The 15,166-nt window shown below is 47.6% G+C and overlaps 1 protein-coding gene and 1 pseudogene across 1 annotated transcript; one reads left to right on the forward strand and one right to left on the reverse strand.

Moving 5' to 3' along the window:
- Positions 1 to 2,935, reverse strand: part of LOC129032895 (sal-like protein 4) — a 48,457-nt pseudogene extending 45,522 nt beyond the window's left edge.
- Positions 2,936 to 4,512: 1,577 nt separating this feature from the next.
- On the forward strand, positions 4,513 to 13,091 carry CCK (cholecystokinin). Its single transcript, XM_054483035.1, has 5 exons — positions 4,513 to 5,257; positions 5,504 to 5,672; positions 6,036 to 6,246; positions 7,313 to 7,528; positions 12,678 to 13,091. Exons 4-5 carry the CDS (start codon positions 7,315 to 7,317, stop codon positions 12,809 to 12,811), a joined length of 348 nt encoding a protein of 115 aa, XP_054339010.1. The 5' UTR covers positions 4,513 to 5,257; positions 5,504 to 5,672; positions 6,036 to 6,246; positions 7,313 to 7,314; the 3' UTR covers positions 12,812 to 13,091.
- Positions 13,092 to 15,166: the final 2,075 nt, after the last annotated feature.

The raw sequence follows: 15,166 nt of genomic DNA on the forward strand, positions 1-15,166 counted from the left end.
CGTGAGGATACAGCAAGAAGTAGTCCATCCGTAAGCCAGGAAAAGAGCCCTCACCAGAACCCCGCCATGCTGACACCCTAATCTCAAATGTCCCAGTCTTCAGAACTGTGAAAAATAAATGTCCATTGTTTAAGCCACCAGTCCATGGTACTTGTTATAGCACCCTGAGTTGACAGTAACACAGCCACTATTGATTTCCCCTTCATGTTCCCTCTCATGTAGCTATTCTCACCTCAGCCATCTGCTTCTCTCTTCTCTGCCTGAGGGCTTTCTCTGGCTCTGCAGGAGCAGGTAAGCCTATTTGGAAGTGAGAGGGAGCTAACACCTGCTGGAACAGCCCTCAACTAATGGGAAATGGGAGTTGGTGCTGCCGGCTCTCCTTCTGGCCTCAAGTAGGCTGGCTATGAGCCATGTTCTAAGAGGTATCTCAGAGAGTCCCCAGGGGATTGGGTCCACAGCAGTCATCCACTCTACTCATTACTTCACTGTCTTCTCTCTTCCCTTCTCCCTTACTCCTGCTCCCTTGGAATCACTCTCAAATAAATTACCTGTATCCAGGTGCTGTCCAGGCTCTGCTTTTGTAGGAAACCAAACTATGACAAGATATTCTAGAGAAATTCATCATTAGGAAAAGGAAACACTTCACAATGACCATAGCTACTTCCCTCTTTTCAGTCTAATCATTCCAGATATTGGCAGATGATATTGGCTATGTGGACCTTTGAAAAATTCCAGGACAAATAATAGTATTTTAATACATGTTCAGGAGAAAAAAAGACCCCAAAAAAAAGCCTTCTAACCATCACATTTCTGATCACAGCAAATAGCCTCCTGCCTTCTGGTAAGTGGGGCTTGCTTGTAACAAGCTTAAATTCTATGAATAATAAATCAGGAGGCTCTAGCATGTCCTTGGAAATTCCATTAAGTTTTCTACACATACAAAATGGACATATGTATTTGAGCTAGGTCTCGTGACTAAAAAAATCCTGTATTGAAAATATATCTGTTTCAGGGACTAATCTTCGGGGATACCTCCCCAACTCTCAGCAAGATCTCACTTAAATTCACTTCACCGCAATCAGATGGGAATTTCTAGACTCCAAACCAGTGAACAGTCACAGGTTTCCTCTCTCCACTACTTCCTTTCCAATGCAGCATCTGGATATGGCGCCCTCCACTCTCAGTCCTCCGGATAAAGGCAGGGACCAGCTGGTATGTCTCACTCCATGATGGGGGAGAGTGGGTGGTGGTGGGAAGGACACAGAGGGCACTGCCTTTTCCATTCCTTTTCTGAGACAAGAGAATGAGCTTGGCAGAAAAGTTAGTTACCGTCTCACATTTGATGGAATACAAGACAATCTCCAAACAGTGCGAACTCCCATACAACTTCTTTTTTCTCTATTTGGACTGAAAAGCAAAACCATTTCTCCGTAATGTACATACATAGCAAGGTCTACACAGCAGAGAGCCTAACAGGGCGTCCTCCAGCAGTGGTCTGCATAGTTCATGGGGGTGCCCAGTCCTCCGCAGACCCTCCCCCTACTCTACTTTTCTTGAAAACATGTGTGCACCTTCCATGCCTGCTGTGTATTTTTTAAATTGTCTGTCTCCTCCACTAGAATGGAAGCATCACAAGCACAGGGATTTTGTCTGTCTTGCTCACCATTGAATCCCAACAGTGCCCGAAAGACAGTTGGTGTCTTTGATAGGGTTATACTAAAATTAGACAGACTTGAGTACATGTCGTTTATTTGGGAGAGGAGGAAGAAATTAGAAGAGTAAGACGAAGAAGGAGGAAAAACCAACTAAAGAGATGTTATCGGCTGGGCTCGGTGGCTCACACTTGTAATCCCAACACTTTGGGAGACTGAGGAGGGAGGATTACTTGAGCCTAGGAATTTGAGACCAGCCTAGGCAACATGGTGAGACCCTGTCTCTACAAAAAATTAAAGTATTGGCAGAGTACGGTGGTGTGCACCTGTGTTCCCAGCTACTCAGGAGGCTGAGGTGGGAAGACTGTTTAAGCCAGGAGGCTGGGTTTGCACCACTGCACTCCAGCCTGGGTGACAGAGTAAGACCCTGTCTAAGGAGACAGAGAGAGAGAGAGAGAAAAAAAAAGAGAGAGAGAGAGCTGTTATCAAGTTCACCGCTACAGGCAAAGGACCATTGAGAAGTTTTTAGAAGCTTCCAGAATGGTTCATACAGAGAGACTGGGCTTCCCATTCCCCACTGGCTGAAGATTGTCTTCTGGGGAGATAACACCCATACTTACAGGCTGAACCTCTGCAGGGGCTGAACTTTGAAGGAGATAAGCCGAGAGGGGTGCTTTGAAAACTTGAAGTGGGAATGCTGTCTGCTGAAAACTGCCCAGCCTGGCTAGGCTGCAGCTGAAGCCAGAGGGAGAACATGGAACTGTGGTGAGGAGCACCAAAGGCATCTGCCTCAGGAGACATCAAGCCCATTTTTTTAAGTGAACAAATGGATTATCTTTAATGCGGATATGCATCTGGATTACAGGAATAGTGTCGGCTCCAGGCCTAACTTGCTTAGGAACGATAGTCAGAATAATTAGTACCTGTTGACCCTGTAAGAAGGAAAAATCATGACTATGGCCAAGGAGTTCAGATCTCTTATGTCTTTTTATTTTCCTAGCAGCTCTTCTATCACACATTCCTGCTCCTGAGAGACAAGCGGCTACAACTACTTTATTTTACAATAAAGAGGCAAGCAGCTATCTTTATCGTAAATGAGAAAGGCCCACGCACGAGCCCTTCTTCAGCTTCTGATGGTCCCTGTCACCTCTGGCTCTGCACTGGCATTTCCACGCTGGCCTCCTTGGCCCACTTGTCTGCTTCTGTACCAGCTCCTTTTCCTCCACCCACTCCTTCACACTGTCACTCCTCAGGGGTCTGTCTAGAGGCACCCTGCCACCCATTGCTAGCTGCCTTCCTCAACTCTCCCTATAACTCCCAGGCTGGCAGCCACCACCCACGTGCCAGATTCTGGGTCCACCCCTCCAGTGTCTCTCTGCTCAGGACAAAGGCTCCCAAACTCCTCCTAGACTGTCAATGCACAAATGATCAACCAATCCCATACTGGACTCATTACCTGCCCGCCCCCTGGCCCACCACGGCCACACTCCAAGCCTGCTTTTCCTTCTGAATTCCCTGTCTTGGATAATACTCTACCACCCACCCTTGTCTCCCAGCCTGGAAACTCAAGGTCAGCCTCAGTCACCAAGTCTGGTTCCCTCTACCAGTTTCCTGAGCAGCAACAGGTTGTTCCCTGGGAGGCTGGAATCTTTCTTCTTTTCTCTACTTTTGTTTTCTGAATATTCTCTGATGAATACTTATGACTTGCATAATGTTTATTATGTTTCCTAATAATTAATGGGTTTCATAATGGCTTATTATCCTAAAACAAATCTACCTTGATTGTTCCTGCTTGCCCATCCCTGAGGGCCTCCTATCCAGCCCTCCCCTTCCAGTCCCTCTACCTTTTGGGCATCTTCCACATTACCACCTAGCTCCCCTCACCAAAACATTTCTCCAAGATTACCTCCTACCATCTCCACTCCATAGTCCCCAAATATCAGAATCGTTGAGAGGTGTTTGTCCACTTGTTTGCTTCAGCTCCCCTATTGTATTGTCAGCTCTTGTTCATACTGAATCGCTGGGGCCTGGCACAAAGTAAGTGTTGAATAAACATGAATTAAATGGACCAAGGCCAGGAGTTGAGTAACTGGCATAAGGTAGGGAATTTCTATAGAAATGGTCTCAAAGTGTGCTTGGTGGACTAGCATTTTCAGTATGGCCCGGGAACTTGTTAGAAATGTGGATTCTTGGTGGGGCGTGGTGGCTCATGCCTGTAATCTCAGCATTTTGGGAGGCCAAGGTGGGTGGATCACCTGAGGTCAGAAGTTCGAGACCAACCTAGCCAACATGGTGAAACCTTGTCTCTACTAAAAATATAAAAATTAGCCAGGCATGGCAGCACATCCCTGTAATCCCAGCCGCTGGGGAGGCTGAGGCAGGAGAATCGTTTGAACCTGGGAGGCAGAGGTTGCAGTGAGCCGAGATTATGCCACTGTACTCCAGCCTGGGCAACAGAGTGAAACTCTGTCTCAAAGAAGGAAAGGCAAGGAAAGGAAGGAAGGAAGGAAGGAAGGAAGGAAGGAAGGAAGGAAGGAAGGAAGGAAGGAAGGAAGGAAGGAAGGAAGGAAGGAAATGAAGAAAGAAAGAAGGAAATAAAGAAGAAAGAAAGAAAGAAAAAGAAAGAAAGGAAGGAAGGAAGAGAAAGAGAGAAAGAGGGAAAGAGGGAGGGGGGAGGGAGGGGGGAAGGAAGGAAGGAAGGAAGGAAGGAAGGAAGGAAGGAAGGAAGGAAGGAAGGGAGGAAGGAAGGAAGGAAGGAAGGAATTCGGATTCTTGGGCCCTTCCTCAGACCTACTGAATTAGAAGCTCTGGGGGTATTTCGATAACAAGTTTATGTTTCCAGATATGTCTTGCCACAATCACAAATAAGACTAGTTTTCACAACTGAATTACACAAACCTTAGCAGGCTCGTGGGGAAACCACTGGAAAGCATTTAATCAGCTCTTTCAAACATGTTGCCCATAGGTTGCAGAAACGCAGCTGCCTCTCAGGATTAGAAAGTGGAGCAGCAACTGGAGGCGTCTCTGGGCCGCCCCCCCAACCCCCCCACCTCCCGCCTCGCCCACTCCACCCCCACACTGGCGTTGCCACAGTCCCTCCATTCCAGAGGGAATTCCAGAGCGGAATACGAATTCCGATTTTAAAATAAGCGCTTCTAAATACTTCTCCTTGCATCTAAGACGGATGGGGGAAAGAAAGGGAGAGGAGTTGAGGTCCCAAGGTTCAAGGATGCCTGGTGATCTCCAGGTCCCAGGCTGGGCGGCCTTGGCGCACGGAGAGGGCGAGGGGCGTGTTGTGGAGCCTTGGCAAGGCGCTGCTCTTCCTCGCGCCTCGGTTTGAGGTCTGTGAAACGGGGTTGGCAGTGCCTTTGCAGGGACGCTGCGAACTCAAGCACCAGCAAGCCGACTCGAACTCAAAGGGCTTCAGGGTGTAGACGACCACAGCGCACTGAGGGGCTCCGGGTCGGCCCGCGCCGGAGCCGGGAGAGTAACCGCGTGCAGGGAAAGGCGCACGGGAGCCTTGGTGCCTCCCTTCCCTCCACCGGACGGGTGACTGACTAGGGGTGAGGACCTCATCTCCAGGCTGCGCAGCTGAGTTCTGGAAGGTACTGTCCTGGGGGTGTGAGTGTGTGGGCCCTCAGGAAAGGTGGGAGGGGCGGATGCCGTGGTCTACCCGAGCTTGCGGGGGCGTGGTGGGCAAGTTCCCCAGGACCCTCGCTGGCGCCGCTTGTCGACAACGGGGAACAGTGGGCGCCGCGGGTGGTGGTAACTTGGCCCAGGAAGAAAACACATCCCTTTCCCAAACCGGATTCCTCTGAGCAAAGCCAGATGGTGTCATCCCCATTTTACAGCTGCGTAAAGAGAGGCCCAGGACACCAACAGCCAGCCGTGGCCGGAGCCCTTTCACTGACCCAGAACACTGGCCCTCGGAAACCTGGAGAACTGCGAGGGCTTTTAATGCGGCTGAGAAGAAAGTGAAGACCCCGACTCCTCCTCTCTCCTTCGAAAGAGCCCACACAAGTATGAAGACCAGCGCCTCGGACGCTCCGGGGTAGGGGGGCCGACGCCCCCTCCCTCCCAGAATCACGCCTTGCTGACGCTCAGTCCTGCCCATTGTCCACCCCCCACCCCCGCCCCCAGTTTCCTTTCTGGCCCCTCGGGTCCCCAAAGCGAACTAAGCTAGCGGCAGCTTCTCCATCCCGGAGGAGACTCCAAACTCCTAGGTTTCCCACCTTGGAGAGCACTGCTCTGGAATGCGCAGGGGAGCGGCAGCTGGAAAGGGTTGGGCGGAAGCTTCTCGGACCCAGAGGGGCGCGGACATCGGGCACTGCGCCTGGGAGGGATTAACTCCACCCCACTGGACCACCTCCCCCTCTCTCCCAGGAGCCAGTTCAACCGGTTGTCGCCCCAGTGGCCGCCCTCTGAGCACGTGTTGCTGCCAGTCTGCGTCAGCGTTGGGTAAATACATGACTGGCCGACGCCGCCGGGCGGGGCTATTTAAGAGACAGCCGCCCGCTGGTCCTCCCTGAACTTGGCTCAGCTGCCGGGCTGCTCCGGTTGGAAACGCCAAGCCAGCTGCGTCCTAATCCAAAAGGTAGGTCCCTCGGTTCGTCAGCGGGGGATCCAAGTGCCGTGTGTCTTTGAAGGATGCTGTCTTCAGCTTTGTGCCCATTTCCATTATGCTTTTCTATTTTCTGTGTCTTCCCTCCGAGAGCTCGAAAGACGTTTCTTGAAGTCAGAAATAACGGCTCTGGGTCTAAAAGTGAGGTCTGGGTGGGTAGAGCTGCTTTAGAGCCTTTCATACGCCCGCATCATTAAGGGATGAACTACCCATTCGCTAAGATTCGCATGCAGATTGAGATTTGCTAGTTGTTACACAGCGGTGCGGGGGACTTTGCAATCTTTTCTAATAAAATACTAGAGGGTTTTAAGATTTAAATTCATTTTCTAAATACTGCAGAAAATGTCGAGGCTTTACGGATAGAAACTTGAGGGTGTTCTATCCACTAGCGATCTAAAATGCACGGGGCTTTCGAAACCTGAGCGCTGGGCACATATTTCTGATTTTAAAACCTGCCTATGTTTTGCGTAGTGGCTTATTGCCATTTCCCACGTACACTTTGAGAAAACTTTATAAATACGGCTTTATTTATTGCTCCTACATTTTAAACTGTGCTTCTCTTTTTCATCATTTACTGTATTTCCATATTGAAAGCTTGTTAGCTATCTGGAAAGGTACTTTCCCCAGGGTTCTCATTTCTCCCACGGAGTCTTCCCTTTAGGATTTTTTTTTTCACACTATTTTTAATCTCGTGGGGTTTTATTTTTCTTCTTTCGGTTAGAAGAGAGGCGCTCTGCAAACACTTCCTCAAACTTTAGGAAAGCAGAAAACATTCCTTCTGCTCAACACGGCAGAAAACAGGGTCTCTGCCCCTTGGCACTGGGTGAGGAGTTCCCAAAGACCAGCCAGGTGCGCCCGGGGGCGCGCGCCATGGCACTCAGCTGGGGTCAGCGCTTGGCGAGCCCTCGTGCTTGCGGCGGCCTGGCGGGTCTGGAGCACCTGTGTTTGTCCTAAGCCCGCTTCTGGGTGCCCGGCCCGCCGCAGGAGCTCTGTTGCCCAGCCTTTCAGTCAACGCGTCCTCCTCGTTTGCTCCCTACAGTCATGAACAGCGGCGTGTGCCTGTGCGTGCTGATGGCGGTACTGGCGGCTGGCGCCCTGACGCAGCCGGTGCCTCCCGCAGATCCCGCGGGCTCCAGGCTGCAGCGGGCAGAGGAGGAGCCCCGTAGGCAGCTGAGGGTAGCGCAGAGAACGGACGGCGAGTCCCGAGCGCACCTGGGCGCGCTGCTGGCAAGATACATCCAGCAGGCCAGGAAAGGTAAGAATGCTGCTTCCCCATCCCTCACTTCTGCCCTTGTTCCCAGGCTCCTGATGCTGACCCTCTTCTCTAGCCCTGGCCTGATGAAGATGACCTCTCTCGGTAGGAAACAAGCAACATGGTTTCTGGCAGTCCTTTGTAGCAATCTGAGAAGGGGTATGAAGGACTTAACTTATAAGTAAGGGGAACCTTCTTGAAAAGCTTTCTTTGAACTAATTTTTAGCAGTGTTGCTGATTAAGTTCAATACCATTTTACCAAGCCATTAAAAGATAATTATTGAATCCTAGGAAAGGGTTCCTAGATACACTGAATACCCTCTACTGAAAAACGCAAAGGACCTGGGAGCCACCCGGATACCAACCGTTGGAAATCCTCTAGCAGGAAGGGGTCAATGCTGAGAATGCCTGAGATCTGGCTACAACAGTTTAAAAAAGCAGTGACAATGTGTCCATTTCCACCAAAGTATGTAACAGAAGGAAAGAATCAGCAGCAGTTTTGTGTTCTCCTTGCAATGACTTACAAATGACCCAATAAGAGAGGTCTTTGTTTTTACTTTGCTGTTGCAGAGATGGTCACAGTTGTAGCAAGAGCTGAGCAAGTCAGTTTTCTCAGCATCAAAGTCTTTCTCCAGGAATAAGGTGATTCAGCAGCTCACTAGCCGAGTGGCGTGCAGGCAGTTCTGACCTGAGGCTAGCTTTCCCTTAAGCTCCTTCCAATTCTTTGTGTGATTCAGAGGGAGGCCCATTCATCTCTTGTGACCCATAGGAATCATGCTTTGGATTGGGGCAGCTTTTTTCTGCCAACTTTATCCCCAGTGACACTAATGATGAACACCGGCTGTGGAGCAGCATGCTGAACAGTACAAACACAGCTGGACATTAAAAGAATTCAGCGGGCCAGGAGCAGTGGCTCACACCTGTAATCCCAGCACTTTGGGAGGCTGAGGCAGGTGGATCACATGAGGTCAGGAGTTCAAGACCAGCCTGACCAACATGGTGAAACCCCATGTCTACTAAAAATACAAAATTAGCTGGGCATGGTGGCACATGCTTGTAATCCCAGCTACACGGGAGGCTGAAGCAGGAGAGTAGCTTGAACTCGGGAGGTGGAGGTTGCAGTGAGCCGAGATTGTGCCATTCCACTCTGGCCTGAGCAACAAGAGTGAAACTGTCTCAAAAAAAAAAAAAAAAAAGAACTTAGCAAACACTGCTGGAAGGGATATGGGAGGTGTGTTGCCCTTTCCATGAAGCTCTCTTACCCAACTGGTGTTCCAGGGCCTGGATTTGAACCTTAACCCCTGGCTTGACCAGAGAGGGATAAGATGAAGAGCTTTGGCTCTGCAGAGTTCTTCTGTGGGTTCACATGAAGGGAAGACTGGAACTCTGACCCAGAGGCTTCAGAAGGAAAGAACAAATCGGTGATTTGTTGTATTTCTTCCTGTCTTTGGGAAATTGCCCCACCCACTACCTTCTGTTTTGCTTTCCTGCTAATTAAATTGAAAAAGATAGAAATACTTATCATATGGAGAGAGAAAGTCTGAAAGCTTTTGAGTTCCTGCTGATTCTCTGCCTGAAAATAATTTAGTATCTGTCCCCAGATACAGGCTGAATTTCAGCCAGATCAGTCTGAAATATCCTAGGCTTTTCATTTAACTGTGGACCTGGAACTCCCCTCCTCCAATTTAGGAAAGACCCTTGTTTTTCTTCTACGTAGGCTGAGGATATCTGCAAAAAGGCCTGAAATGTGCCGAATTGACTCTTGGTTCCAAAATTGCTCTAGGGGAAAAAAAAAAAAAAAAAAAAAAAAAAAAAAGCTCATTACCAAATTAGAACCAATACTAGACAATGGCTCTTATAGCATAAATCTTAGCTGGAAAGTTCTTTCTAGTCCCTCTTCTCAGGCCCCCTCTCCCTTTGCCTTCAGCCAATTGTGCCAAACAAACCCAGGAGGGAATAGCAATCACTTGGAAATTCAGATGCCAACACCTAGGATCACCACTAGCTAAAAAACAAGCAAACTCTTCTATGTGACAAACATGAACTAGGACTAAATACTTACACATATAGATACTGCACAGTTTCTTTGAATATTTTACATATTTTGAGATCATATCAGATTTTTGCTCCACTATAGTATATATTATGCATAAAAGTTCTGAACGAGACAATGCATTCTTTGAGCAGTGCTTAAGAGTTTATCATTAGGAAATATCTGCAGCACTTTCAACGGCCCAAGAAGAAACAATTCTATTGGAGGGCAGTGGGTAAAGATATCTAGAGGCATTTGGTGTACACCTCCCCCATGCCCAGCAAAGCTTCAATGCTACATCTATATTGTCTTTCTCAGTACAACAGCCTTGCACAGTGAGTATTATTATACCCATTTTGCCAGTGTGGAAGCTGGAGCTCTAGAAGCCTGAGTAACCTACATGCAGTTGCACATCTACGCAACAGCAGGGCTGAGGCTCTATCTAGTCCTGCTCCCCCCGGGAGGGCCTGGAAGCCATTCAGCTTCCTAGCTGTACTGCCTATTCCACATTTTAAAGTTTAGAAGAGCTAAACCCTTCAGTTGTAGCAAGAGCTAAGAAAGTCACTGTTTTCTCAGCACCAAAGTCTTTCTCCAGGAATAAGGTGATTCAGCAGCTCACTAGCTGAGTGACATGCAGATAGTCCCGAGGCTAGCTTTCCAATAAGCCCCTTCCAATTCTTTGTGTGATTCAGAGGGAGGCCCATCCATCTCCTGTGGCCCATAGGAATCAGGCTTTGATCAATTCCATACATCAGATGTAAGCCCGTACTCTATGTCAGCACTGGGAAAGTGAGTGAGGACCCTGGTAAATACACATGACATGAGGACAGAACTGTACATGGAATGGGGAAATCAGGGTGTGTGATAAATGCAGCTTCCATGACTGAACATGGTGCCCCACCATTAACTGAGGCTGTTTGCTCGTATTGAAGCTGTCACTTTGCTTCCATTAGATGGAAATTTGGGTTGTGCCCAGGCCTTAGAGTGGGCACTCATCATCACAGCAGGCAGGAGGATGGGTCATGTTTCCATGTCACTGTGTACAGGTAACTGGGTCTATAGGTTTTCCTGAATTCAAGGGTAATATTTCACCCGAATGATGAACAATTAAATTGCAGGGGCTATTTTTCTTCTACGTAGGCTGAGGATATCTGCAAAAAGGCCTGAAATGTGCTGAATTGACTATTGGTTTCAAAACTGGGAAGGGTTGGGGTTGGGGAGAGAAAGGGTGGGGACGTTGTTCTGTGTTGTTTCTGTTTTTAATTAAACTTGCTTAATTTCATTACCTAGGGTAACTGCCTTTGCATTTTCATTTATCAACACATAAGCCATAGTCTGACTCTACTCAGCCTATGGGCAGGAGCTGGCAAGGGCAGCCTCATGCAGAAGGGATATAGACCGGCATGACAGGAGGTGGGGACACAGTGGCCCCCAACACAGTGGGAGTCATTGAATGGTCCTCCACTCCTCTACCCTTGAATTGGCCTGGGCTTTGTCCATTGAAGTCCCTGAAGGGCCTTTCTTAAGACTGAGCTTGCACAGGAGAAGGTGTTCTACTGATTTCGTACCCCAGGAGGCTTCTCTCTATGAACTTTGAGCTAGGACTATGTCTCATGTCTCCAAATAAACTGCCTCTTCATGTCCCTGCTCACTCAGTGTGAGCTCTACAAAAGGATCACACTGTTCCTGAAGACTTAACTTCCATCCCAATGGGACAATTTCAGGTTCAGTTATTGCATTTTGGTCAAAATGGCTGATTTAAATCAGCTTTGTTATCACCTCTCCCCCCCACTTCTTTGAGTATTACTGAGGTGCCAAGATTTAATCCGACAGTCTTTTTCTGAATATCATTTTTAATTGATATTGATTTATCATTAAAAATAAAATGATCATCAACTCAAAACACTTACTGATAAATGACAAAAGCTTTCTGAATATAACTTTCAAATTCATATTTTTAAAAGAGTATTTATATATCAAAGGGCTTTATTTATCTATTTTTTATTATACTTTAAGTTCTGGGGTATATGTGCAGAACATGCAGGTTTGTTACATAGGTATACACATGCCATGGTGGTTTGCTGCACCCATCAACCCGTCATCTACATTAGGTATTTCTCCTAATGCTATCCCTCCCCTAACCCCCACCCCCCGATAGGCCCTGGTGTATGATGTTCCCCTCCCTGTGTCCATGTATTCTCATTGTTCACCTTCCACTTATGAGTGAGAACATGCAGTGTTTGGTCTTCTGTTCCTGTGTTAGTTTGCTGAGAATGAGGGTTTCCAGCTTCATCCACGTCCCTGCAAAGGACATGAACGCATCCTTTTTATGGCTGCATAGTACTCCATGGTGTAAATATGCCACATTTTCTTTATCCAGTCTATCATTGATGGGCATTTGGATTGGTTCCAAGTCTTTGCTATTGTGAATAGTGCTGCAGTGAACGTACATGTGCATGTGTCTTTATAGCAGAATGGTTTATAATCCTTTGGGTATATACCCAGTAATGGGATTGCTGGGTCAAATGGTATTTCTGGTTCTAGGTCCTTGAGGGATTGCCACACTGTCTTCCACAATGGTTGAACTAATTTACACTCCCACCAATGATTTTTTTTTAACCATTCCAACATCAAGATATTATAATTGTGCTACCTTAATAACAAGAGCTCTCCAGGAGTCAGGAATGTTGATGGATATTAAGGGATGAATTTAGGAACAATTAAGTACTGGAAAAATCTTTGGTTGGTTTCTGCTGATGCCATCTACAAAAGGAAAACACCCAACTACCAAAAGATAGCAAAAGGTAGGGAGACTAAGGAAAATCTAGGCAAGTCCCCAGACTGTAAGGCTGGAGAAAATGAATCCACCTAAATACTTGCAGAAGGCAAAGCACACCCCTAACTTGTAAATATTGTCCTCTCTCCAGTTACACAGACATTGGTCCTTCTCCTCTCTTAGATTTTGGTCCATCAATTCCACTACTTTGATAGCTCTTTGATACCTTTAAGGTGGTGTCTATTATATTGTGTCTGGCTTTTTCCATTGCTCTCATTCACAAATTGAACTAGAGATGCTTTTAGATGTAATGTCCCTGTTTCCCTCCTCCCTGCTCCTTGTAGCTCCTTCTGGACGAATGTCCATCGTTAAGAACCTGCAGAACCTGGACCCCAGCCACAGGATAAGTGACCGGGACTACATGGGCTGGATGGATTTTGGCCGTCGCAGTGCCGAGGAGTATGAGTATCCCTCTTAGAGGACCCAGCCTCCATCAGCCTAACGGGAAGCAACCTCCCAACCCAGAGGAGGCAGAATAAGAAAACAATCACACTCATAACTCATTGTCTGTGGAGTTTGACATTGTATGTATCTATTTATTAAGTTCTCAATGTGAAAAATGTGTCTGTAAGATTGTCCAGTGCAACCACACACCTCACCAGAATTGTGCAAATGGAAGACAAAATGTTTTCTTCATCTGTGACTCCTGGTCTGAAAATGTTGTTATGCTATTAAAGTGATTTCATTCTGCCCTGTCATTCCCTGCGTCTACTGAGGGCAAAGGGCTCCATTTGGTCCTCAGAACATGCAAGGAGGGAAGCCTGATAGATGCTACACCGGGACAAATCCTTGTAGTAGATGTCCCCAGAAAGGGCTGGGAGATGCAGCTCAGGCCTGGAGCTAACTTTGCTACAGGCCAGGTGGACAGTGAAAGGGCCATCTGTGGGCAACTCCAGAGCCCAGCCCTGGCCATCCTGATCCCCGATCTTATTTGCCAATCCTACTCCCACCGGGGTTTCCTTGGGGTTCTCTTGGCCTTTAAACAAGTTACAGGCAGTAACTGGCCATGGTTTTGCATACATTTGATCACTCCATGGCTCTGTGGCACAGAAGTTATCATCCTTTCTTTACAGATGAGGAAACAGGCTCTGAAGAGTGAAAGTGACTGGCCCTTATGCCCCAGCTAAGGAGATTCACAGACTGGAGGGCTTAATGTTCCGAGGCTATTGGGACCTTCATCACTCTAGCACTTCTCCAACTGAGTGCACAGGAATCACCTGGAGAATCTTGTTAAACTGCACGTTCTGATTCAACAAGTCTGGGCGGGAGCCTGAGCAAGCTCCCAGGTGATGTCAATGCTGCTGGTTGCAGACCGCACTTGGAGCTGCAATGGTGCAGAGAAGAGCCTATAATCTCTTTTCCTTGAGCCCCGCCATGTTTTGGAGTTGGTGGGACTCCAAAGTGCTGGGGAGACTCTGGTAGTTATACAGAGCAGAAGCCAATCTGTCTGTTGGTTCTCTGTAGAAATCAGTGAGGGGAAATAGTCCAAGGTGACACCCAGAGATGATCCAGTACCCACCACCCACGGTGCAACCTTTCCATGCCTCCTGCTGAGGCCTCCAAGACCCTCCGATCCTTGTCCAGCAGAGCCCCAGGTGCCTAGTGCAACAGAACCTGGCAGCCCCCAAGGGAAATACGTTGAAAACAATACTGGCAAATCTAAAACCTTACCCAGCCCGGCACCACTCGCTAGTGGCACTCAGTGCCACCTTCCTTAGTGTTGGGGACAGGACACTGGGAGGGAGCCCCAGGAAGACTTGGTCAGTACAATTCTTTCACTTGAGCTGAAGTTGGGATTCAGCGTAAAACTTACTCCAAATAGGAAACACTATATTAGTCCCTCCCGAGATACCACCTCATTCAGTCCCTACACTTGATCTCCAAGGCTGCCTCATATCTTAGGTATCCAACCCCCATTCAGTCTAAAATATCCAGATGCCTGGGTTTTTAGTGCCACCTCCCCTTGCAAAAATCACTAGTTTTATGGGTGTGTAGGGGTTATGTGCCCGTGTGTGTGTGTGTGTGTTTGTGTGTGTGTGTGCTGTTTGTGTATTGGGGATGGAGGATGAGTGAAGGACCTGGAATTTAATATAGAATCAGCAGTGGGGAATGGATGGTGAAAATCTGATCTAAATTACTGATTTATGAATCATCAAGGAAGTGGGTGTTAAAATACCATTTTCAAAGGTAAAGTCATGACTCATACAACACAAAATGAACATATGTCAAAGATATCATTTAACTCATCAATTAATAAAGGAACCAGTAAGATGTCACAATCATTTCAAAGCAGAATCTGAAGGATAGACATGTGTAGACAGCCAGGAATGCTAACAGAGAGAAAACTGTATCATATCCACAGGTCAAGAAAATACACTGTTTGGAATAATCTGTTATCCATAACAGAAGTTACTTGTATCATTAGAGGACAATATTCACTTATGTTTCTTTAGGTTTTGGGTTTTTTTGTTTTTGTTTTTTGAGACAGGGTCTTGGCTCTGTTGCCCAGGCTAGAGTGCAGTGGCACAATCACAGCTCACTGCAGCCTCAACTTCCCAGGCTCAAGCAATCCTCCCACTTCAGCCTCCCAAGTAGCTGACACTACAGGCGTGTGCACCACTCTCAGCTAATTTTTGTACTTTTTAGAGAGATGGGGTTTTGCCATGTTGCTCAGGTTGGTCTCAGACTTCTGAGCTCAAGCAATCCACCTGCCTCTGCCTCCCAAAGTGCTGGGATTACATGCGTGAGCCACCACACTTATGTTTTGATAGGC

This window comes from Pongo pygmaeus, chromosome 2 (assembly GCF_028885625.2).
Source record: "Pongo pygmaeus isolate AG05252 chromosome 2, NHGRI_mPonPyg2-v2.0_pri, whole genome shotgun sequence".
Lineage (NCBI taxonomy): Eukaryota > Metazoa > Chordata > Mammalia > Primates > Hominidae > Pongo > Pongo pygmaeus.

What these genes read in the sequence shown, in the direction of transcription:
- CCK (XM_054483035.1), top strand. Translation starts at nt 7,315, where the DNA reads ATGAACAGCGGCGTGTGCCTGTGCGTGCTGATGGCGGTACTGGCGGCT. An exon ending in CATCCAGCAGGCCAGGAAAG is followed by an intron (nt 7,529 to 12,677) that starts GTAAGAATGCTG and finishes TGCTCCTTGTAG; the next exon opens with CTCCTTCTGGACGAATGTCC.